This window comes from Mauremys reevesii, linkage group 1, assembly GCF_016161935.1.
Source record: "Mauremys reevesii isolate NIE-2019 linkage group 1, ASM1616193v1, whole genome shotgun sequence".
Taxonomy (NCBI): Eukaryota; Metazoa; Chordata; order Testudines; family Geoemydidae; genus Mauremys; species Mauremys reevesii.
Window position 1 is genome coordinate 269,061,670 of NC_052623.1, and position 22,878 is coordinate 269,084,547.

At 46.5% G+C, this 22,878-nt stretch overlaps 1 protein-coding gene across 7 annotated transcripts in view; it reads left to right on the plus strand.

Moving 5' to 3' along the window:
- The window catches only part of GRAP2 (GRB2 related adaptor protein 2), a 142,659-nt gene extending 124,144 nt beyond the window's left edge, over positions 1 to 18,515 (plus strand). For all 7 annotated transcript variants that reach the window (XM_039499323.1, XM_039499346.1, XM_039499337.1 and 4 more), the window contains 7 exons: positions 2,867 to 2,969; positions 5,603 to 5,694; positions 9,972 to 10,091; positions 11,305 to 11,473; positions 13,468 to 13,596; positions 15,134 to 15,253; positions 15,704 to 18,515. In XM_039499323.1, the coding sequence (XP_039355257.1) occupies positions 2,892 to 2,969; positions 5,603 to 5,694; positions 9,972 to 10,091; positions 11,305 to 11,473; positions 13,468 to 13,596; positions 15,134 to 15,253; positions 15,704 to 15,883 (888 nt within the window). In that variant the 5' untranslated portion in view covers positions 2,867 to 2,891 and the 3' untranslated portion in view covers positions 15,884 to 18,515. The remainder of the gene's footprint in view (positions 1 to 2,866; positions 2,970 to 5,602; positions 5,695 to 9,971; positions 10,092 to 11,304; positions 11,474 to 13,467; positions 13,597 to 15,133; positions 15,254 to 15,703) is intronic.
- Positions 18,516 to 22,878: the final 4,363 nt, after the last annotated feature.

Sequence of the window (22,878 nt, forward strand, 5' to 3'; positions counted from 1 at the left end):
CATGGTATTACTGCAGTTCTGATTTATCAACCTAGCTGACACTGTGTATGGTATTTGAGTCACTCCTAAATCCAGCCTCTGGCAATGAAAAATACATTTAATCCATCTGTTAGATTGTTTGAAGAGGTGTCTGTGTCTGGGTCACTGCCCAAGGTTGGAATTGCTGGAATTGAAAATAAGTGAGAGCCTTTAACTATTTCCCCAGCACTGCTCTTTTTGGGGGGGGAGGGTGTCAAATATCACATTTAACTGTCTGGTAGTTGAAAAATGAAATGAACACTCTCCCTCCTTAGAGAAAGAATCCCTGAGATCTCTAATTCCACCAAAGGGCAAAAATCAAAGCAAGGCTTTGTATTCCAAGAGGTTGTTGTTTTTAACTGGTTGTCTCAAACTGAGATTATTGCTCTGCACTTCGGAGTTTGAGGATGTATTCACCCAGCCATCTGTGATCTTTATAGAGCAGCCCAGTGCCTCAAGGTAAAACACTGAAAAACATGTCATACTAAAACAACTCTGCTTTGGTTGCTGGCATTTTCTTTAGTACTCTCCTCATCGTTCTAAGTAATCATTATTAATAAGGGATGTTTACATGAAAACAAAATCTTTGTTTTTATAGTTCACACAATGGTTAACGTGCTCCCCCATTTGAAAGCTTAATCCTCCCCTTGTGACATAACAATCATCGTCACCACATGCAGTTGTGTGACATTACAGGCTGAAGATAAGGAACTCCAGTGGCTAAAATAGCAAGGGGGGCTGCAGGTCAAGGCTAAGTTGCATCCGCAGAGCTATGTTGGGGACCCAAGAATAGCATGGGACAATTGTAGCTCAGCATTGAGGTGCAATGGCAGATCGGTGTGAGGACCTGGGACTGCGATACCAAAAGGTGTCATAGGTCAGAATTAAGGTGCATCAACAAATCAGGGGGAAGGCAGGAAGGAGAGAGAAGGAGATGAACAGGATTGAAATGGTGGGAGAATTTGCTGGCCAAGATTGAGGCACACTGGCAGACCATTACAATGGTGCAGTTCACTACTGAAGTGTATTGGCAAAACTTGGAGGGGCAAGGGAAATACTGCAGGTCCTGACTGAACTACATTTGTACAGCTGTGTGGGAGCTCCCAGGACTTAAATAACACAGATGTCCGTAAGACAGGATCCCACTGAACTTGCAGAGTTGTGTGTGGACAGTCACACACCTTGCCTCTGTTCTGCCTGCCTCATGTTTGGTCACACAAATTCAATTTCACCTCAAATAAACAGCAAAAAAGAAAGTGCTGAAAGAAACTCTGGAGAAAAGCATGTGAAGATCCTTTTATATTTGGGAATGAGAGAAGACAATTCTCAGAATCAATCTCTAGTGGCCCATCAATTTTAAGCATGACATTTTTCTTGCATAATTCTGGGTCTTGTTCAGAGCTAACACTTTTTGGTCTTTCTCAGTTCTGCAATGAAAGGCAGCTCAATAAACCAAAGTTTCTCTAGAGAGGCTGTTGGTGAGGTTTCTTTCTGAGGTCCTCTGGATAATAGCTTTTCAGGTAAAGCAAGTTGGAGAGTCTTCCCTGCTTGTACAGACTGGATGCCTTGGGGGAGTGAAGATAAGCTATGGAGCCTTTAACTTCCAGGTCACTGATTGCAGTCCAGCCTGGGTTAGAGGAAGTGCTGAAAGTTTATTCCCATCTGAGAGCTGTTTGGTGGCCTTTGTGAATGCACTTCCAGGGTTATCTCCCACTGGTTCCTGGGAGGACCTGTACCTACATCACAAAAAACACCAATGCAATTGAACTACTTCCTACTCTGCCATTGGCAGCCTCAGCAGACAGGTCAGAGATTCAGTGACCATGGGAACTGAGCATTCCTTTTGATCCTGAAAATGGTCCTTCCAGCACACATCTCAGTCACGTTAGCAAGAAGTGTTGATTAAGTGAAGCTTACACCGCTACCTCCCGTGCTTCAAAAAGGAAGACTTTGGTTTGCAGGGCTGTTGATGATGATGTGGTACCTTTCACCGCCACTAAACACATGTAAGATGTGAATTCAGGCTCCAGAAATCTGGACTCTTTGGACACATATGTTGTACTCATGTGGCTTAAGCAGTAAGTATTACACCTCTAAAACAGGGAGTACAACCTTTCTGTACACAAGTTCTTTCCCTCACTGGAAATCAAGGCTATCCATGCTAAAAAGTCTTTGTAGAGGAAGGTCTTTCATTCTTCAACATGGTGCTTACCGTCCAAAAAAGATTTTTTGTATTGTAAGATCCTCCTTTTGCCCATAGTTTGTATCTCTCACAAGGATAATAAGTAGGCCACTGTGGAGGATGAGTGCCGCCTTCTGCTGAGTGAGGGGGTCACTTACATCACAAGGAATAGCTAACAGAGCAACGCTGTTATCACTTACACTGAGGTCATCCCTATTATCAGCCTGCTTGGGTGTGGGGGGCACATTTTCATCATAAGATTATTGGGTGGAGACAATGGCCTTTGGGAAACAGCTTCTGCTTTGGTATGTTTTGAGCCCTCATGATGAAAAGTGAACCACTAATCTGAGTCTAGTTCTGATGCCCATCAGCCATGCCAGTTAATGGGATCGTTCCCAGCTGGTAACTTCATTCAATCCAATAATTGTTTGAGCCTGAACAAAAGATCACAACACTGGATATAGGCCAACTGCCCCTAGCAAGGGACTATTACAGATTAACCAACAGGCTGGTCTCAATGCCGCTGGTACCCTGAGTGAGAAGAGATCACAGCACCAATGAATAGTTCACAGTGTCCTGAGCAAGAGGAGATAACAACCCCTTCTATGAGCTAGATTCAGAGGTTACAGCTCCTCCCAGACATTGACATACTTGTATCTCTTCCAGCTTTGCCCTGTCACCAAGGCACAGTATGGAAGCCATTGCCAAATTTGATTTCAATGCTTCTGGAGAGGATGAACTGAGTTTCCGTACCGGGGACGTTCTCAAGGTAAGTGCAGCCCAAGGCCCCACCAAAGGAGGACTGTTTAACCATGTGACTCCTGCCAGATCCCACTGCACCAGTGCCTCTCTCCATAACATAGGCCAGCCTAGATGTTCACAGACTATGGTCCAGATGCCACTAGTGTTCCATGGAGGGCTTGCTGGAGGTTCATGGAGAACTGGCTAGTCACACAGTGCTTGCCATCCTCCTTATTTCCAGCTGTTAGATTGCCATAAAAGATGGCTAAAGTACATTAAGTGACATTCCTGATGTTACTGTTCCCTGTAAGGAATTACTGTAGTTGCCACAGGGATATTATATAATTGCTAATGGGAGGGGAAGTATCCACAAGATAATTTCTGTATGAAAAATTTTGAGAACCCCTGAGCTAGAATGAGCTAGAACCCCCTTCAGAAATGAAGAAGCAGAGGAGTGCTAGAGTGAGAGTGGGAAGAAGTGGCAGGCAAATGTCAGACATATAGTACGTGAAACACAGTCTATTTAATCTTTGTATTGTTATGGTAGAATTGCTCTTGTTATCAGCAATGAGGATGAAGCCACACAACCCCACATAATATTTTTTACCCATTCCTCAATCTACAACACTGTGCATCATAGTCACTCTGCTACAGCTGAAGATGCCTGAACATGACTCACATTGGTCAAAGAGGGGGATCTTTCCGAAGTGACATGAGAGGTGCTATGGACAAATCCCCCTTCTCCCCTTTAGGATGGTTGGGCACTTCCTCTACACAGCACTCCTGATGCTTCCTCAGCTCAAACTCTGTCCCCATGCCCTTGCTGCCTCCACCTCTGCACTGGGTTGATTGTATCTCTCTACTCACTTGTTTATTTTCACTGGGAATTCACGAGAAAGCCAGAGATTGTCCTCTCATTAGATCTTTCTCTTTGAGGCAACGCAACTCCCTAGCAGCCAAGAGTCAAAGATCTGACAAATCGAAGTGTGTAACATCACATGCACACACACACACCCCCAGCTGTCCTCCGTACCGGCCTGTGCAACCTGCTGGGGTTTATCTTAACTGATTGGCAAAGGAGATAAGGTAAACAGTATTGATGTGGAGATTAAATGAACAGGAAGTGTGAGGCCCTGAACCAGCAGCGACAGGAGGAAATCCACCTCCCCACCACCCCTGCTGTGAGAGACTGACACAGAGGGGCCTGCCCTCTGCGCACCAAGAGCTTGCAGGTGGATTGCGCCGGAAACCTAGCTGCTAGCAGAGCAGTCTCCAGGCAGGAGGGGAGAAAGGGTTGCTGATATGCAGTCATACCCTGTGTAGCTGTTGAGCCATACGGGAGAAAAGAGTTGTATCCCATTTGGTTTGTTTGGAGCAGCACAAAGGGACCTTAAATCAGGCCCGCTGTATGGGGGAATCAACTGGCAATAAGCCAGGGAATCCTCAGCTACCCATTCAGAAATCCTCAGCTGCCCATTCCCTCCCTGTCCGCAGGTGTAAGGGTTTCACAAGGGGCAAGGCAGTGGAGAATGAGTCCCAGAGGTCTCAGTACTGTCAACCCTGAATGTTTAAAAACAAGGCTTAACCATTTTTTTTAAAAATTACATATTTTGGAAACTTTTTTTTTTTGCCTTCTCTTTCCTGAGCCCCTAGGGGTCATACTTCAAGCTTTTCAACCATAAGGGCTAGAAACTTCCTTTTAAAAAACAATGAAAGCTGAGATTCTCACGTATTCACTTGCCTCCTGGAACTGGAATTTTAAGAAAAACACCATAGACCACAAAGCTTGCAATAAAATCATATGCGCTGGCAACACAGGTAGCTATATGCCACCTGTTCTCTCACCTCTGTCTTCAGGCCATGGCAAGGGCACAATGGGGTGGAGAAAGAGCATAATGCAGTCCAGCAATCCTTGACCAGTGGAATGACCCTAGTAGCGATAGTAGATATAGCCCTGAGGCTACTCCAATTTGCATTACTGCTGAGGCTGGCCCCCTGCAACCCCCAGGATCTAGGGAGGCAGAAAACTGGCTTTGAACCACCTTTGCCTCCTCCCTTCAACTGCCCTGGTGTGAGCTCTGCACAGCTGAAGATTCAGCCCCCTAATTCTAGCACATGCAATGATATCCAGTAACACACACGCAATCACAAACACACACATTCCTATGTAGCAGAATTTTTCAGAGCTTTTTCATCTCTTGTCAAATTGGGACCCGCCAGGGCAAACCATTAAAAAGAACACAAAGAACTCCTTAAACCCCCACTAAGTCCTTCATAGCGAACTCCTCCATCAGGAAGGTATTAGAGCTGTGCAGCCTACATCTCCCAGCCTCCTAGACTTTTATCCAGGAATACAGATAAAACTAACAAGCAGTCCCTCTAATTCCTCCATATCGTCCTCATTGCTTTATTTGCACTGCACTGGCCTTCAGCTCTCAGCCCTGCTGCAGTGTGTGTATGTGGGGGGAAGAAAACGGGGGTGCCATGGGATTCCAGGGCGCTCAGCACCAGCAAACCCAATCTAGTCTGCTTTTATCCTTCCAAGTAATTCCAAACTCTTTTTCTTTCTTTTGCCAGTAACTTCTCCTTCTGGTTACCTTGCCTTTCCCAAGGAGGTTCGTTCATTCATTCATTCATTCATTCATTCTGTCTCTGCTACAGATTTTAAGCTCCCAGGAAGAGTGGTACAGGGCTGAGCTGAGAAGTCATGAAGGCTATGTCCCCAAGAACTTCATAGATATTCACATTCCCGCGTAAGTACAACTGAGATCAGGTGCATTTCCCTTGAAACTTTCAGGGAGTTTTGTCATGTGTGTAAGTCTACACTTATGACAGTGTGTACAGACACTGCACACCCAGCTAGCACAGGGATAAAGAGCAGAGTAGAAGGTGAGGCATGGCTTTGGTGAGGAAGAGGAGAGTGCCCTACACACCTGAACCTCCAGGGTGTATACCCTACATGGGCTCTCTACATAGGGTTACTATATTTCAAGTCCTTCAAATAGAGGATACTGCCAGGATCTAGGGTGGGGTACAGCAGCCACCACTCTCCAGCCATCCTGCTCTGAAGGTAGCGCCGCAACCACCACCAGCACAAAAGTAAGGGTGGCAATACCATACCATACCACCCTCACTTCTGCACTGCTGCTGGCAGCGGCACTGCCTTCAGAGCTGAGCACCCAGCCAGCAGCTGCCTCTCTCTGGGTGCCTAGCTCAAAATCACAGACATTTGTTCAGATTTCAAAAATTTGCCTGGGCAGAGATTGGAGAACCAAAAAAGAGATCCTATCCAGGAAAACCTGGACATATGGTAACCCTATCTCTACACGCCCAAGCAATGCTGCCCATATCTAAACTGCTGGTTTTTGCCAGTGTAGTGTCCTGTTGCCTCCCCCATGCCAAAGCCTTTCCCATAGGACATAAGAATAGTAATACTGGGTCAGACCAATGGTCCATCTAGCCCACCGTCCTATCTTCCAACAGTGTCCAATGCCAGGTACTTCGGAGGGAATGAACAGAACAGGCAACCATTGAATAATTCATCCCGTCGTCCACTCCCAGCTTCTGGCAAACAGAGGCTAGGGACACTCAGAGTATAGTCTTGCATCCCTGCCCATCCTGGCTAAAGCCATTGATGGACCTATCCTCCATGAACTTATCTAGTTCTTTTTTGAACCCTGTTATAGTTTTGGCCTTCACAGCTTCCCCTGACAGAGTTCCATAGATTGACTGTGCACATAGGCGCCAACTTCTCCTGGCACCGGTGGGAGCTTATGCCCCCCTCGCCACTGGACCTGCCCCACCCCCATTCCAACCCCTTCCCCAAAGTCCCTGCCCCATTGGACTCCTTCCCCAAATCCCTGCCCTGGCCCCGCCTCCTCCCCTGAGCGTGTTGCATTCCCGCTCCTTCCCCTCCCTCCCACAACTTGTTACGCCACAAAACAGCTGTTTTGTGGTGGCAAGCGCTGGGAGGAGAAGCGGGGGTGGCGTATTCAGGGGAGGAGGCAGAGGCAGAGGTGAGGTGGGGCTGGGAGGGGAGCTTGGCTGCCTGTGGGTGCAGAGCACCCACCAATTTTTCCCCATGGGTGCTCCAGCCCCGGAGCACCCACGGAGTCAGCGCCTATGACTGTGCATTATATGAAGTACTTCCTTTTGTTTGTTTTAAACCTGCTGCCTATTAATTTCACTGGATAACCCTTCGTTTTTGTATTACGTGAAGGAGTAAACAACATTTCTTTATTCACTTTCTCCTCACCAGTCAAGATTTCATAGATCTCTGTCATATCCCCCCTTAGCAGTCTCATTTCCAAGCTGAAAAGTCGTGGTCTTTTTAATCTCTCCTTATATGGAAGCTGTTCCATACCCTTAATTATTTTTGTTGCCCTTCTCTGTACCTTTTCCAATTCCAATATACCTTTTTTGAGATGGAGCAACCAAAAATGCATGCAATATTCAAGGTGAGGGTGTACCATGGATTTATTTAGAGGCAATATGACATTTTCTGTCTTGTTATATATCCCTTTCCTAATGGTTCCTAACATTCTGTTAGCTTTTTTGTCTGTCGCTGCACATTGAGCGGCTGTTTTCAGAGATGTTTTAGCCACAATGACTCCAAGATCTCTTTCTTGATTGGTAACAGCTAATTTAGATCCATCATTTTGTATGAATAGTTGGGATTATGTTTTCCAATGTGCATTATTTTGCATTTATCAACATTGAATTTCATCTGCCATTTTGTTGCCCAGTCACCCAGTCCCTGTTTCCTTCCCCCTTGCCAGAGCCTTTCACTGCAGTGTGCACCTACACCCACTGCAGTGACAAGTGTGGCGCGGACTGCTTTTCATGTGGCGTGCAGTTACCCCTGCAGTGCCTGTACTCTACATGCTGCCATAAGTATAGAGATAGCCTGTGTGTTTGGTCAGCGCTTCCTCTCTCATACTTTCTTAGAGCACGATACAGTTTAAGGCTGACAAGGGCTGTGGCAAAACTCCACACGCCAGCCTGTCAATGCACATTAGTCCTCCCCTGCAGCACCCCCTGCTATTTTAGTCCTGACAGCCCCAAAAGGCTTGTTACTGTTGCTAGGATGTGGTAGGAGCTACATCAGAGGTGGGCATAGTACGGCTCGCAGGCCACATCCGGCCTGCAGGACCATCCTGCCCGGCCCCTGAGCTCCCAGTTGGGGAGGCTTGCCCCCGGCCCCTCCCCCGCTATCCCCGTCCCTCACAGCCTCAGCTCGCTGCACCACCTGGCAGCACAGCACCGGCGCACCCCCTGTGGGGGGGAGGGGCAGGGGAGAGCAGGGAGGGAGGCTCACTCGCAGCCTCAGGGGAGCAGGCGGGTGGTGTGGGCAGCAGGAGCGCCGCAAGCACGGGCCGGAGGACTCTGGAGGAGCACCAGGAGGCCGCACAGCCGGCCGGAGAGAAGCGTCGCTTTGAAACGGAAACCGCCGCTTCTCTCAGCTGTGCGGCTGCCCCTGCTCCTCCTGTTTTGGTCTGTCTTTGATTTCTGAACTCCCCCTGCCCATCCCCAGGGTGTGTGTGACAATTAATGTTGCCCATGCTCCCAAATGGATTAGATAAGTGATTTTGGCCCCTGCTGCAGGAGCTCTCACCTCCATATCTGCCCATCCACTGCCCAGCAATTCCACCCCCACCCTCATCAGTTGTGCCCCCACCACCACTTTATCTTCCACCCCCATCAATTCAGATCTCCTCTGTTCAACCCCTCCAGACCCACACCTTGTCAGTTCAGCCCCCCAGCCTCACTTCTTCTCTTCCTGGTGTTCTTCACCCCCTTCTCCCAGGTCTGGGGGTCTGCCACGGGGTTGTCGCTCCCCTCTGCCCTTTCCACTGTTACCAGGCCGGCGGTGGCAGGGGAAACGGGGGAGGAGCAGAAGCGCTATTCTGTGCCAGTTGCTTACAGGAGGGCTGGGAAGAGGAAGGAGTGGCACCATCCGGAACTTCTGGGGGCTTCTGCTCAGGGCCAGCTCCAGCGTTTTTGCCACCCCAAGCGGCGGGAAAAAAAAAAAAAAAAGCCGCGATCGGCAGCAGCTCTACCCCACCGCTTCATTCTTCTGCGGCAGGTCCTTCCCTCCGAGAGGGACTGAGGGACCCGCCACCGAAGAGCCAGAGGTGCCGCCCCTTTCCGTTGGCCGCCCCAAGCACCTGCTTCGTTCGCTGGTACCTGGAGCCAGCCCTGCTTCTGCTCCTTCCCCTCCCCTCCCCTCCTGTGAGAATGGCTTCATACCGCTATGGGGTGAGGGGTAGCTCTTCCTGTAGTAGCTTTGATTGCTTGCTCAGTACCAGGAGGCAGGCAAGTGGGGCAGGCAGCCAGTTGGAGGGCTTAAATTCACTCAAGGTCATTGCCAGACTGGCTCCTCTAGCCCCAGACAAAATTATGTCACTGGTGGAAAAAATCCTGAGAGTTGGTGATACTGTATGTGTGAATTCCATCTACTGGCTGAGCTGTGGGACTTGCTCTGTTAGCTCAACAAGCAAATACAGGCCTGTGTTTTTGGCACCAAAGTTCTCTCCTTCCATGCTGCATGTACAGGGTTTGCTGAGGTGCCTGTGCCACAGGGTGTTATGCTAGCAGCTTTTTCCTGGCACACTTGGAGTTGTGGAGTAAGCCCGTTCATTATGCATCTCACATAGGAATTACGTCTTCACTAACCTTTCCCTCTCACACACACAGAGTATGTAATAGCTGGGCTGAAACATTTCCACTTTGATCCTTTTCTGAGCAGCAGCAGCTCCTCATTTTGAAAGTTGTTCAGGCTGGACACTGGAAAGGGGAAGGGGGAAGGAAGTTGGTCTTCATAAACGGCCATTTTCTCCATCCCTGTTTCTATACACCATACTTCGAGAACATGCACTGTTAGCGGGAGACAATCCTACCTAACCCTCTAGTCCCTTTCCCTTCTCCTTCCCCTACCTCTGCTCATTCCCAACTCTCCTCTCACCTCTTCCCTTCTTTTTCTCTAACCCATTTCCTTATTCACATGCATGTGATTTATTCCCCTTGACAGCTGGTTTAATGAAGGGATATCCCGCCATGAAGCAGAGACCTTACTCATGAGCAAAGAAGTTGGCTCTTTCATCATCCGAGCCAGCCAGAACTCCCCTGGTGACTTCTCCATCTCTGTCAGGTACCTGCTACTTACAGTATCTTCCTGCTGTTTCCGGTTAACGCTGCTGTCCCTAGCCTCCCCTTGACAGGATGGCAGTGCCTTGGGAAGTTTGCGTGGTGCCAGTCAATGGGAACAAGTGAGGCATCTGTTTCTCGGATGTTTCTTTTTCCATTAAAGTGACACAGCCAATATCCCATCCCAAAATCACAACCCCAGCTGTCCTGTTCCTTCTGAAGCAGAGCAGAGCGCGTTCTGTGGGCCATCTCCCACCATGCAAAATGTGTGCCTTTCAGGTATGTTTTTTTGCCTAATGGCTTTAGTTACTGGCCAAGAATGCTATTTAATATCCATTAGGAGGTGACTTGCACCATTAATTTATTTCACATAGGCCACTGAGCAGCCACCAGATGGGAATGGCTTTCAATCGCTGTTGACCAAATTGCACAGGAACCAGCAGCTTAACAATTATGATAATAAAAATCCTTAGCATTTATGTAGCACTTTGAATACTGAAATGCTGTATGAACATTGACTAATAAATCAAAAAACTCCATTTCCCAGCCCCCTGGGCCTCTTACTCCCTATGCTTGTTTCCCTTTTCAGCCACTTATTCTAGTCCAGCCATTCTCGGCCTTTGTTTCAAACCCAACACTGCCCCCTCCTGCGTGAACCCAGCAGGGCCCTGCATGGCACTGGGACTGCAGATGGTTCTTCAGAGGGAATCCGTTGTTCCATTGGGCGCTGGTGGACGTTATGCAACAAGTATGAAGGGGTAAATCTCAGTCCTTCACCCCATCTTGTCTAGTGATTAACCTGAGGAAAAATACCTCAGGTAAGGTTATAATCTGGCGGCGCTCTTTGCTTAGAGCCAACACAGATCCACTTGTTAAGGGGCACCGTGCTGCTGCCTTACCCTCTTTTAAATAAGGTGCAGAATCAAGCTTCTAACCATTTGTGGTCATAAAAGATCCCATGACCCTTATTTTGAAAGTAAAGGTCTGAGTCCCAGTGCCCTGTATTGATTCTCCCATTTGGCCATGCATCCTCAAGGCAGCTGCATTTTTCTGGTTGGTGAGTGATTCCTTTACATGCAGGGTTACATTCAGATCCAGTGTATCCAGGTGCAATGCCACTGACTTCACTTTCCAGAGTCTGCAAAGGGCTTTTGGATTAAAGGTATTTGAGGAAAATAAAATTATCATCTGATGTTCATTTCTCCCCTTGATCACAGGCATGAGGATGATGTCCAGCACTTCAGGGTGATGAGGGATACAAAGGGCAACTACTACTTATGGACAGAGAAATTTCAGTCACTGAACAAATTGGTGGAGTACTATAAGACCTCCTCTATCTCCAGGCAGAAGCTGATATTCCTGAGAGATGGGAGCCAAGAAGAGAAGGTATGCCCAGGGTTCTCAAACCATCCCTGAAGAACACAAGAGGAGAAAGCCATTCCATGGGATGAATTTAGTGCTAGAATGTTGCCTCTGGAGACCTTCAGTAGAATCCCAGTCAGGTCTCTAGATTGTAGGGCCTGTCAGCCTAGATTTTTGATTGATTGCATCATAAACACATTACGTAACTTAGTGAGATTCGCTGTCTCCATTTACGACAAGCTGAAGACTGCAGCAGGGAATGCTGAAAATCAGGACCGAGAGGCTTTGCCAGAGCTGTGTAGGGGCCCAAGGACTGAACTGCAGGACGTGCTGCAGGTCAGGATTGAGGTGAATCAGCATGAATAAGGGAAGCCAGGTCTAACTTTAGGAAGGGGTGGTACAGAATAGCTGCAGGAACACGGCTGTGTTTAGGGGATCAGGGATAGAGCAGGAAGGGGATCACAGGGCAGACTGAGTTTATTGGCAGAATTGAGAGAAAAAATTGAGTTTGGTTCCTTTCTCCCCTTGAATGGACTTAGGGTGCTGCCACTGTTATAGCTGAAAGTTTGGCTGCATTGAGGAATTGCTTCTCTCTTATTAGTTGCGGAACATAGCAGGGTATTGTGGAGGAACTGGGGACAGGATGTAGAAGGGGTGGCAAAAAAGGGGCATAAAGTTGTCCCAGAATTCCAGAGATGTGAGCACAGTTTGTGAGTTCAAGGAAGAAGCAGTAAAAAATGTTTGTGGAAGCAGGGAAATCCCTGTTCACCAAATGCCCATTTGGTGGTTCTGTGCCAGGAAAATGAGGGAATGACGCAGCACAGGGTGCCAGCCATTGCACACACAATGCTGAGAGAGAAAACACATGGTAACTACAGTAACTGAAGTGCTGCTTAATCAGGAAGCGGACTCTGGCATTAAATTACCAGGATGTGTGGTTAGAGACAAGGCAGAAAATACATGACTTGTTCATTGTGGCAATAAAGATTTATCAGCTCCATGTGGGACATTCTTTTCAGCTCCAAAAGGGCAATAGGGTTCATTTTTCAATCTGATAAAGGGTTCTCTGTTGTTGACTCCTTCTAGACCACTTATGTGGCTTTTTTAAAAAGCATTACCTAGCTGTAAGGGAGGCCACATATAGGAGAGAGCTGACAGCAGAGGATAGTCTGCACAGGGCAGGAGATATTGTGTTAATAAAACAACCTATTGAAGGTGGTTCAGAGCAGGGAGAGGGAGGAAGGGGGATGATATTTGTGCCAAGATGTAGACAGGTAAATGAAAGAATAGGGAAGGGGAGGTTGCAGCCAATGCTCCACTCCATTGCTGTGGTGATGAGGGTTTGTACAGCACCTAGCATGATGGGGACTTGGGCCACGACTGGGGCTCATCGGCACTACAGCAATGATAATAAGAATTAATAAGTAGAGCCAGGTGCAGAGACAAATTAAGTCTGAGGCCAGAGTTTTCAAAAGAGCTCAGCCTTGGGGGTGCATGTTGGATGCTGAGCTCTACCAAAAATCTGCCTTCATTGTGGGTGCTGAGCCCTTGAAATTCTGGGTCTGGGCAGTTAACCAAGGCCTCACAACCACTGTTATTTGCAATGGGTAAATAGGCCCCAGACATGCTCTTCTCTTTCTGTAAAGGGGGAGGTGGGGCCTCAGCCACACATGATTGTTTACTGGAGGGAATATTGGGGCCCAACTCACCTTGTGTATGTAGTGAGGGGACAAATGCAGGCTCCAAATCCATCCATCTATTTGGGCTCAGAGCCCCAAATCCCAGCTTGCACTTCTGATGGAGAGTGGCTGTGGTGAAGAGACAAAATCCAGGATCCCAGATTTGTCAGTTTGTTCAGAGGAGCAGGAGTCCTCCTTTGCATAGGCCCTAGGTTTAGGGAGAGTAGTGGGAGGACAGAGATCTGGAGAGGGAAAGGGACGGAGTACTGATTGCCAGGATACCAGCAAGGGCATTTTGGGAAGCAGACCTGGCCCGACCTTTATCATTCTCCCCCCCAGGAGAGGCGTGGTGGGAGCCTGGAACGGGGGGTACAGGAAGGACTCCGCCTGAGTTCAGCAGCTGGAGAAATCCGAGCATCAATGTCCAAGAGATATGCAGATCCCTCACCACCCCTGCAGCAGCAACAGGTATCACTGGGAAAGAGGGGTTAGCTGGGATGAGCCTGGACTGCAGAACATGCTGGTCTCTGCTCACTAGGAGCCGGGCTGTTTACCTAATTTTTTAAGTGCATCGCCATGACTGCTTCTTCACATTGTGATGTAGCATCAATGTATAGTGTCATCATGGTGACATCTGGTGGACTGAAATAAATATGTGATCTTCTATTTTGTCCTCTAAATATCAGAGTTTATGGGATGGACCTGTAAAAATCCAAACTCAACAGGCAGGTGACACTCTAACTAGACGGCTGGGAACAGCAAACCCAGTCTTGCAAGAATGGCCAAGTATGGCAAAATGTTGAGCTTGGGACAAGACTGAAAGTCATATTGGGAGGACAGACCAACACTCGGCCACACACCTATCTAGGAATGCCTCTGAAGTCTCTAGGACAAGCCCAACTGTGCAGCCCATTTCTTTTGCTGTGTTGTGGTGATAAGATTTGGCACCATGGTGCACGCTGGGAATGGGAAATGAGTTAATTACCATTGGGAAAGTTTGGTTTCTTTGAGCACGTTCCACATGCTCTCTGTTTCTGATGTGAGTCCTGGGTTCTCTCTTTCTCTGCTGGGAGCTCCTGGTGTGTCATCCTTCAGTCCTGGGGCTGGGCAGAGATGGTGAAGGTGCATGCAAAAAATGCTCTTATTGTAGGGATGGGAGGAAAGAGCAGTGCATGGTGTTGCCTCTACAATTGTTCCATATTAATTTTGGTAGGAAATGGCTACCATGGGGAGGAGGGGCTGCCTCCTGTCTGTAGCAGGAGATGCTGCAACAGTATTGGCCTCATCTGAGGAGAAGACTGGTCCCCCTAGGGGAAGAGATCCAAAACCAAGCCTCACAGGGCAAGAGAGTCCTAATAGAGGAGGGCCAAGGACACTCTGGGAGTGGCCAGTTCTATACCCGATCATTCAGGAGCAACGTTATATAGGAAGGGGACTGTTGGCAGAACAATACAACTTGTCACAAGATTGGAGCTTGGGCCCTTTGTGACAAATCTGTCAAGGAGTCATATTTGATACAGAGCAGAAATACTTGTAAGAGAAAAGTATACCACAACAAAAAATGAATCCTGTGTCTCTAAAGCCAGATTGAGTTTGACTCACTCTGACATTTCCAGCCAGGGACAATTGACATGCAAAGTGGGATCCAGTCGCACTGACCTTTTAGGCTGACTAAGGTGCAGGCATGACCAAAGGGACATTTGAAATGCTAGGTACTGAGAGAGGATATTGGGAAGCTGCACCCAACTGCCCAGCTCGAGATTCTTGGTCCAAACCAAAGGACACAGACTAAGGAGTCCTTTCCTGTTAGGTGTGTTGCTTGCAGCCCAATGAACACCTGGGAAACAAAGACCTTATAAATGAAGACAAGAAATTACTTGGAGGCATTAGGTGACATATGCACTGGCTGGATCCTGAAACCCTGGTACCCAGTAACTGAATCCCCACCCCGGTCCAGTTGCACATCGGAGTATATTAATGGCTTCTCTTGCACCTCACTTTCTAGGACAGAGGTGGTGGGAGCCTGGACAGGAAGGATGGGCTTCATCGCCTCAGAGACCATGGAGAAGGGAGTGCAACATCCATGTACCGGAGACAAACAGAACCATCATTTCAACATTCACAGGTAGATGGTTTGCATTATATGCCCTTGTCATCTACCTGATCCCTTCTCTCAAGGAAACCACCATAGAGGCTAGTAGGTTTACTGTTCTCTGTGAGAGGTCAGGAGGAGGAACGGTGTATTATACCTGATGTGATGTTGCACATCCCTGTCACTTTAGAAGGTGTTTCCATGGCATGTGCTCCATTCCTGTATGCCCCAGCCACTTGAGTTCTACTTTGGGGCATGACTATATTGAGAGGGATACTGGGGGTTCCTGATAACTTGAACCTACCCTCAGGTGTCTCTCTTATTCAGGCTCTACTTTCTGGGGTCCTGATGGCTCTTCCATTGAATTCCATACTGGTATCATGGTTTCATATCCCAGCGTTGCATTTCTGGCTCTTTTTGGTTTGTGTTGTGGGGGAAATTCATAAGAATTGTGTCTGACCTCTCCTGTCTCTTCCTCCTCAGCAAACACTATGGGTCCAAGCCCTGTATGACTTTGAGGCATTGGAGTGTGATGAGCTAGGATTCCGCAGTGGAGACATCGTAGAAGTCCTGGACAACTCTAACCCATGTTGGTGGAAAGGGCGCCTGCGGGGCAAATTGGGTCTCTTCCCTTCCAACTATGTTACACCAGTGACCCGGTGATTCTGCAGCCTTCCAAGATGAGTTGGGATGGAGCTGCTCTGGCGTGTCGGGGGCAGAGAGAGCATCTTCCATGCAGCCGGAACATACCATGTTTTTATTACAATAATAATTTATTGGCAGTTGACCCATTGATTAGTTAATATTAAAGGGACTTCTGGAGAGGGGTAGGATTTTTCTCTCCTTTTACACCCCAGTGTTAGAGGGATCAAGAATCCTGGATCGTCCATGAGGTCTTGCTGGATCCTGCCTGCACTGCCATCATTTTGGCAAAATGTTGCTAACTCAGACTTTGCTAAATTAGATAAGTCACATGAGAACCCACCTCAAGCAAGCCAGGTTTCAGCTTGTAGGCAGCCCCACCTCCTCCAACATCTGAGCACCACCTTTTGGACCTTGCAACATGCCATCTAGCAGAGGAAGGGATGTGGTCTGGTAAACTGGTCCTGTAAACTGGTGTACAGAGCAATGTGGAACCAATATATGGGGAGGAAGAGAAACCAAGTTCTTTACAGCTTCTTATAGACCTGCCCTCATGCACTCCTGCCCATAGCACATGTACTCCTGTCCACTGTCCAAGCTGCCTTCCAAGATATCCTGCACTTTCCATTAAACATTTGTGTAAGGGGGCCTGGCTATTCAGCCAAACCGATAGTCACCAGCTGGAAATATGGTGAATGTCACCAATAGTTTTGTTAAATTGGAATTTTTTTTGTGGTATGTTGCTGTCTAAAAATCCTCCTCCTATTTTTTTGGAAATCTGGAATCCCTGTTTTTATAACCTTGAGTTGCTGGTAACATGTATCATCCACCTCTGTGTATCTATGTGAACACACACACACACACACACACACACACACACACACACACACACACACAAATATACATACACACTCTTCTGCATAGGTATTTGATCATTGCAGGGAGGGCAGAAGACAACTATGTATGGTTGTGTAGCACCGTGATATCTTTAGAAATTGTCCCAATTTCACATCCCTGATTTTCCACCCACCCTCTCATGGCCTCCAGCTTCCCCATGCCTAGCTTCTGTTTCACCTCTCCTGAGTATCCATCTCTCGGGTCTCTTGTTACAAATATTACTATAGTGCCAGAAGCAACCTCTGGCTAGCACTATTTTGATGCCAGATTCCAGGCAGGGCTACTACTCTACTTGTGGGAATGAAGTGAATAAAGTTGCCGTCAAGAACAGTCTCCTCTATATACCTGTTTGCTTTGAACTAAATAAGGTAAATGCCCAACACATTGGAAACAAGATTGAAAATTTAAAAAAGGAGAGAGTTGTACAAATCACCAAGTGTGATATAAATGAATTGTAAATACACATTTTAAATTATCAAAATCTTGAGCGAGAGCATTGGGTAACTGCTACTCATGCAAGTTGAAATTTAGCAAGCTGCCTGAATAAAATACTTTCCCACTATGTTTAAGACCTCAGGAGTCAGCAAGGAAGTGCTGATTTCAGTTTATTTGGCACGAAAGAAAACACAAACCAGACCCATCAGTAAAAATGGACCTGATAAAGAATTAAAACCAATGGGGAAAAAAGAAAAGAGAAGCCAGGCTGAATGCCATCCAATGACATGGCATAAATACCATTGTCACAAGATGTGCGACATTTTCTGTTCTTGAGGAGTAAGGAGCTTTTCTGGAATGCTTGAGGGAACTGGAACAAATGAAGTACAGTTTAAAAATATAAATATAAAGAAGAATATTGCTTATAGAGGCAGGAATAGGTACTGAGAGCTTAACAGGAATTTGGTCAGGGGCATCATTTAGGTAGGGTGGGGAGATGGGGGAGGGAGAGTTGAAATGTGTGAGCAGTTACCATGTGTGAACAACTCAGACACCAGATCCAGAGACCGGCTCTGCTCTCTGAAACCTTTGGTGTTTGGAGCCCCATGGGCAGCCTGAAGCCTCCACTCCCCACCCTACGCAGCCCAGCTGCAGGGACCCACCTGTCTGACTGCAGCTCTCTGCTCCAACCTCATCCGCTGTTACACTCCATTGCCACTGACTGGCCCCAGCACTTGCGGCCAGAAGCTGTGACTGGCAAATTTGTGGCCAGAAGTATTGGTTGCTTGGGGATCAATGAAGCAGATGCTCTGACATGGATCTTCTGTCTCACATGTGACAAGTGGAAAGTGCTCAGTTTAATGGATGTAGGCAGGACTCCTCTGTTGTGGGGCCTGGTGAGAGGGCTGGCTCAGGGTACCGTGGCTAAGAGGAGCCCAATCACCTCCATAAACAAAGCCAATATTTCCCCCGCACCTTGCAGATTATAGGGCATGACTGGTCCCAGCCCCCCTGTGTTGCACGGCAATGCTCCAGCCCAGTAGCAGATTGGGGGCTGATGTCTTCTGTTTCAGAGTGTCAGCTTTTCTAGGCAAAGAACAATGAGGTCTCTCCCCTCTGTGAAGGGGACAGCCTAATTATGGATTTTTACATTTTATCCAAGAGTTTTGAGGGAACTAAGCAGTCCCTGGAACCCCACTGAAAGTTGCCCCCTCCCCTACTGAAATCTGAAATGATGCCCCTGAATTTGGTTACCCAGGTTTAGAACAATGAGTTTCAGGAAACAGCGGGACAAGGTGGGTGAAGTAATATCTTGTATTCAGGGCCGGCTCTAGACCCCAGCGCGCCAAGCGCGCGCTTGGGGCGGCATTTTGCCGGCAGGGCGGCAGGCGGCTCCGGCGGACCTTCCGCAATCATGCCTGCGGGAGATCCACTGGAGCCGCAGGACCAGCAGACCCTCCGCAGGCACGTCTGCAGGAGGTTCCCCGGAGCCGCGGGACCGGCGACCGCCAGAGCGCGCCCCACGGCGCACCGCCCTGCTTGGGGCGGCGGAATTCCTAGAGCCGCCCCTGCTTGTATTGGACCAACTTCTGTTGGTGAGAGAGACAAGCTTTATCCAGTAAAAGATATTACCTCACCCACCTTGTGTCTCTAATATCCTGGGACTGATACAGCTACAACACTGCACAAAACAGAGGGACATGCTCCATTCTGTTGAGTGAAATTTTGCTGTGGTACAAATAGTTGCATTTCCATTTTCCTCAGTTACCTTGTGCTATATCTGGGCTGGCTTTGGTCCTGGTGGTTCTATATGAGCTAGATTCTGACACCCCTATGCAGAGTAATCCTTTCTCTTTGAGCAGCCCCCTTGAAAATCAATGGGACTGCTCATGGAGTGAGGTGTCCTGTGCAATGGAAGGGTGTCAGAATCTAACCCTAAGTGACTCCACAGCTTCACAAGGTTCTTTTTAAGACAAGGAGAAGATTTGGAAGAGGGAAGGTTTAAGATCAAGAAAGAGAGAAGAACGAGACAGAGGAAGATGAAAGAAAAAAATCAAAGACCAACAAAAGTAAAGAAGCAATTTCAGATCTAGAACTGCCTGAAGAGGATAAAATGGTTCTCTCAGATTTATCCCCACCATGTTGTATTATTTTTCAATTCATTGTTGTGTTTACATTTATTATTAAAATTTAAACTGAGGATTTTTTCCCCTTTGCTCAGCCTCCTAAAGACTGTGTAGGTAATGAAGAAGTGGTTGCAAACAAATTAGATTGAGGATCATTTGCTTAGCACTCAAATAGCGCTTTACATAGTTAAAGTCCCTTTACAAAGATTAAGTAATTAATACTGGGCAGTAAATTGGAAGCACTCCAGTGTCAAGTGATGATTTATTGTGTAAGAGGTAGCTCTCCACATGTTTTTTAAATTGGTGTTTCAAGAAATAATATGTAAAGCAATGAAATCAAAGGGATTATGCACATGCATGTCTTAGAATCTCATATGCTATATCTTCCTGGTGTTTGTCAATATTTTATAAACCAATAATTCAGGAATACAGTCTGGATGATATCCTACTGTGAAGCTGAAAGAAGGGAAAAAATCCAGTTAAGTATTTGGTTTAGTATTTTTCACAGGCAAAAATGACAGCATCCAAGAAAACAGATTATAAACAAGAACAGGAGCAAGGAGAGTGCGTGGAAAAGCAAGACAATTTTTTAAGCAAATGATACTGAAGAATCTGGATTGCATTTGGAGGGATAACAGAAGTGCAAGTTATTAAGCAGAGCTCAGCTGGGTTCACTTTGATGGCTGAACTAGCTTTTTGTCCTCAGTAGGGTGAAAATCCCTATTTTATTTACAGTGTCTCAGTGGTTAATAAGAATGAGTAAACAGAATACATGAAAAGCTTTAACACAAAAACCAGAACAGAGAGAGAAAGAGAGAGAGAGTGTGCACGTGCACTCACAATATCATGCATTAGAAACAACAGAATACAGATGGTTACATTCTGGCAGCTGCTAGAGGAAGGGCACACAGGGAGACTGTGCTTGCCATTGCCCCTAGGGACACCTGTGTAGAATGCCAGGACTAACTCTTCCTAACCTCTGAGAGGTGTACCATGGTCTTAAGTGACCAGATCTCCCTTTTTTCCCCCCAGTATCCAGTAGTGTTGTAGCCGTGTTGGTCCCAAGGTATTAGAGAGACAAGGTGGGGGAGGTAATATCTTTTATTGGACCAACTTCTGTTGGTGAGAGACAAACTTTCAAGCTTAGACAGAGCTCTTCTTCAGGTCTGGGAAATGTACTCAGAGGGTATGTCTACACTGCAATTAAACACCACATCTCAGCTGCCTCAGGTTTGCAGGGCTCAGGCTATGGGGCTGTTTAATTGCGGCATAGAAGTTCAGGCTCTGGCAGGAGCCGAGGTTCTGGGACCCTACCCCTGTGTGGATTGTGAAGGGGTTTAATTTGCATGAAGCATGAAAGAAGTCACTTGCAGAAGCAGAACTGACAGTAGGAAAAGACTGTGGACTTAGCTGTCAGCTATGGGCCTGGAGAGAAACAGACAAATGGGTAAAAAAATGTGCACTGACCTCAGTTCAGAAGAGAGATTCAAAGCACATTTTATGTTTCATCGTGCAAACAAAAGCCACTCGGCTGACGTAGCACGTGCTAGTATGAAAATGGAAAATTTCACAAATGGCAGGAGGCTAAGGACATTGGCTGGAAATGCAAATGGAAGAGCAGCCTGGGTAATAAAGGGGATGTCCCAAAAAGAAGGAGAACCCCCCAAAAATATGCAAAAAACAAAATAACTTAAAAGCAAAAATAAAAGATATCAAAATATCTAACAGAGCCTACAGTCAAACTCATCACTGGCACAAGCAGGTGGAACTCCACCGCAGTCCATGAAGACGTGGCCACAGTGAATTTGGCCCTACAAATGAAAGTGAGGACAACTCTGTGCAGAAAGCGGTTCAGAACAGATGAGTTAGCTGTACATATGAAGCATGTAAAATAGTAAGAACATTCTGAACTCATAACTGAAGTTCAAAGCCCTATTTAAAAAGCACTTCTAAGAAGATTTTCAGTGAACCAGCCAAAGACAAATACAATTTTAAAAAAATAGACACCTGCCTGATTGCTCTAAAGGTCGTTCAGCCGGTGTATCTTCTATGACTGTACTGTAGTGAATGTGTCTGACTCAGGCAAGCTCTTTGGAGTAGGGATCATGCCACCCTCTCTGCTTATAAAGTGCCTACACTGTCATTGCTCCAATATTTACAAGTAATTATTAATGGTGAGAACTAGTCCATGGTAATGGAATTGGAAATGAACCTTGGCATGAGCTAATGTTTTTAGACATTGCAGTACTGATTAGGCTATGCAATGTTGAATTAGAAGCAGAACATAATTCTACAATTTTGTACATGAAAACTGGATAAAAACCACAAATAAAATAACTTTGGCATAGGCTCCTGAGGCCAGATTCTCCACTGCTGTGTGAACCTTGTGCAGTCATTTTCACTAGTGCAAAGTGGATATAAAGTGCTTCCGCTGGTTGCTTCTTACACCCACTTTGCACTTTTTATATCAGTATACCATAGGGTGCCATTTTGGTGCCAGCTGTTTTCCTGTCATTGATGAACAAAGTCTATTATTGCAACACTATGTCAATGACGTAACAATGACTAGGACAAATGAAGAGCACTACCAGAATTTGAGGGATGGCTCAAAACATTTAGATGCATAGGAATAACATTTGAGAAGTCCAAGGATTTTGCTTAATAAAACTCTTCACTGATGATGTTGAATTTGCTGTAAATGCTGAATCAACGAATCCACCCAACATCTCAGCAGTGGAAGCTGTGGTGAAAGCTTGCCCATTAAAACACAAATATGAAAGAGCTACAGTCATTTCTTGTACTGGAATTTACTACAAGAAAAAGAACTATTTCTAGCATGTTCACACTGGTAAATCTCCTGAAGAAGCTATTATCAAAGAATGTTACCTAGGAGATAAATTCAACATGCCCAAAAGTTTTCAGAAGAATTAATTAATAGCCAGAAATTTCTTGATGTCCTGTGACGCAGCTAAATTAGTAACTCTTGCTGTTGATGTGGCTTCTTTTGCATTGGGTGCAGCTATCATTTGTGTCAATCAGGTCTGGGAGCACATCAGTGCTAACACATTAGAATCTTTAACATCAGCTGACCAAAATTACAGCTTGATCTTCTCCTTTGAACGTGCACAATTTTCGGAGTGCAGATGTTTCATACATACTTATTAAGCAGAAAATGGACACTAGCACTGATCACACACCTCTCTCTGATTTTAGGACAGAAAAAAAAGATTCTAGTTACAGCACCATCAAGACACAGACATGGGCTGTCCAAGTTGAAGCTACACTAGAAATAAGGCGCACTTCTTTTTTTTATCAGTGAGGGAAATTAACCTCTGGAACAACTTAACAAGAAACGTGGTGGATTCTGTGCTGCTGGGATTATTAAAGCCAGACTGGATGCCTTTCTGGAAGATGTGCTCTAGTTCCACCACACTGGGTGAAGTTCTATAGCCTTTGTTCTGCGAGAGGTCAGCTGAGATGTGCATAATAGTCCCTGCTGACCTTAAAAACTTTTGAAGCTATCTGCAAATTGCAGCCCTCTTTGTGCGATATTAAATA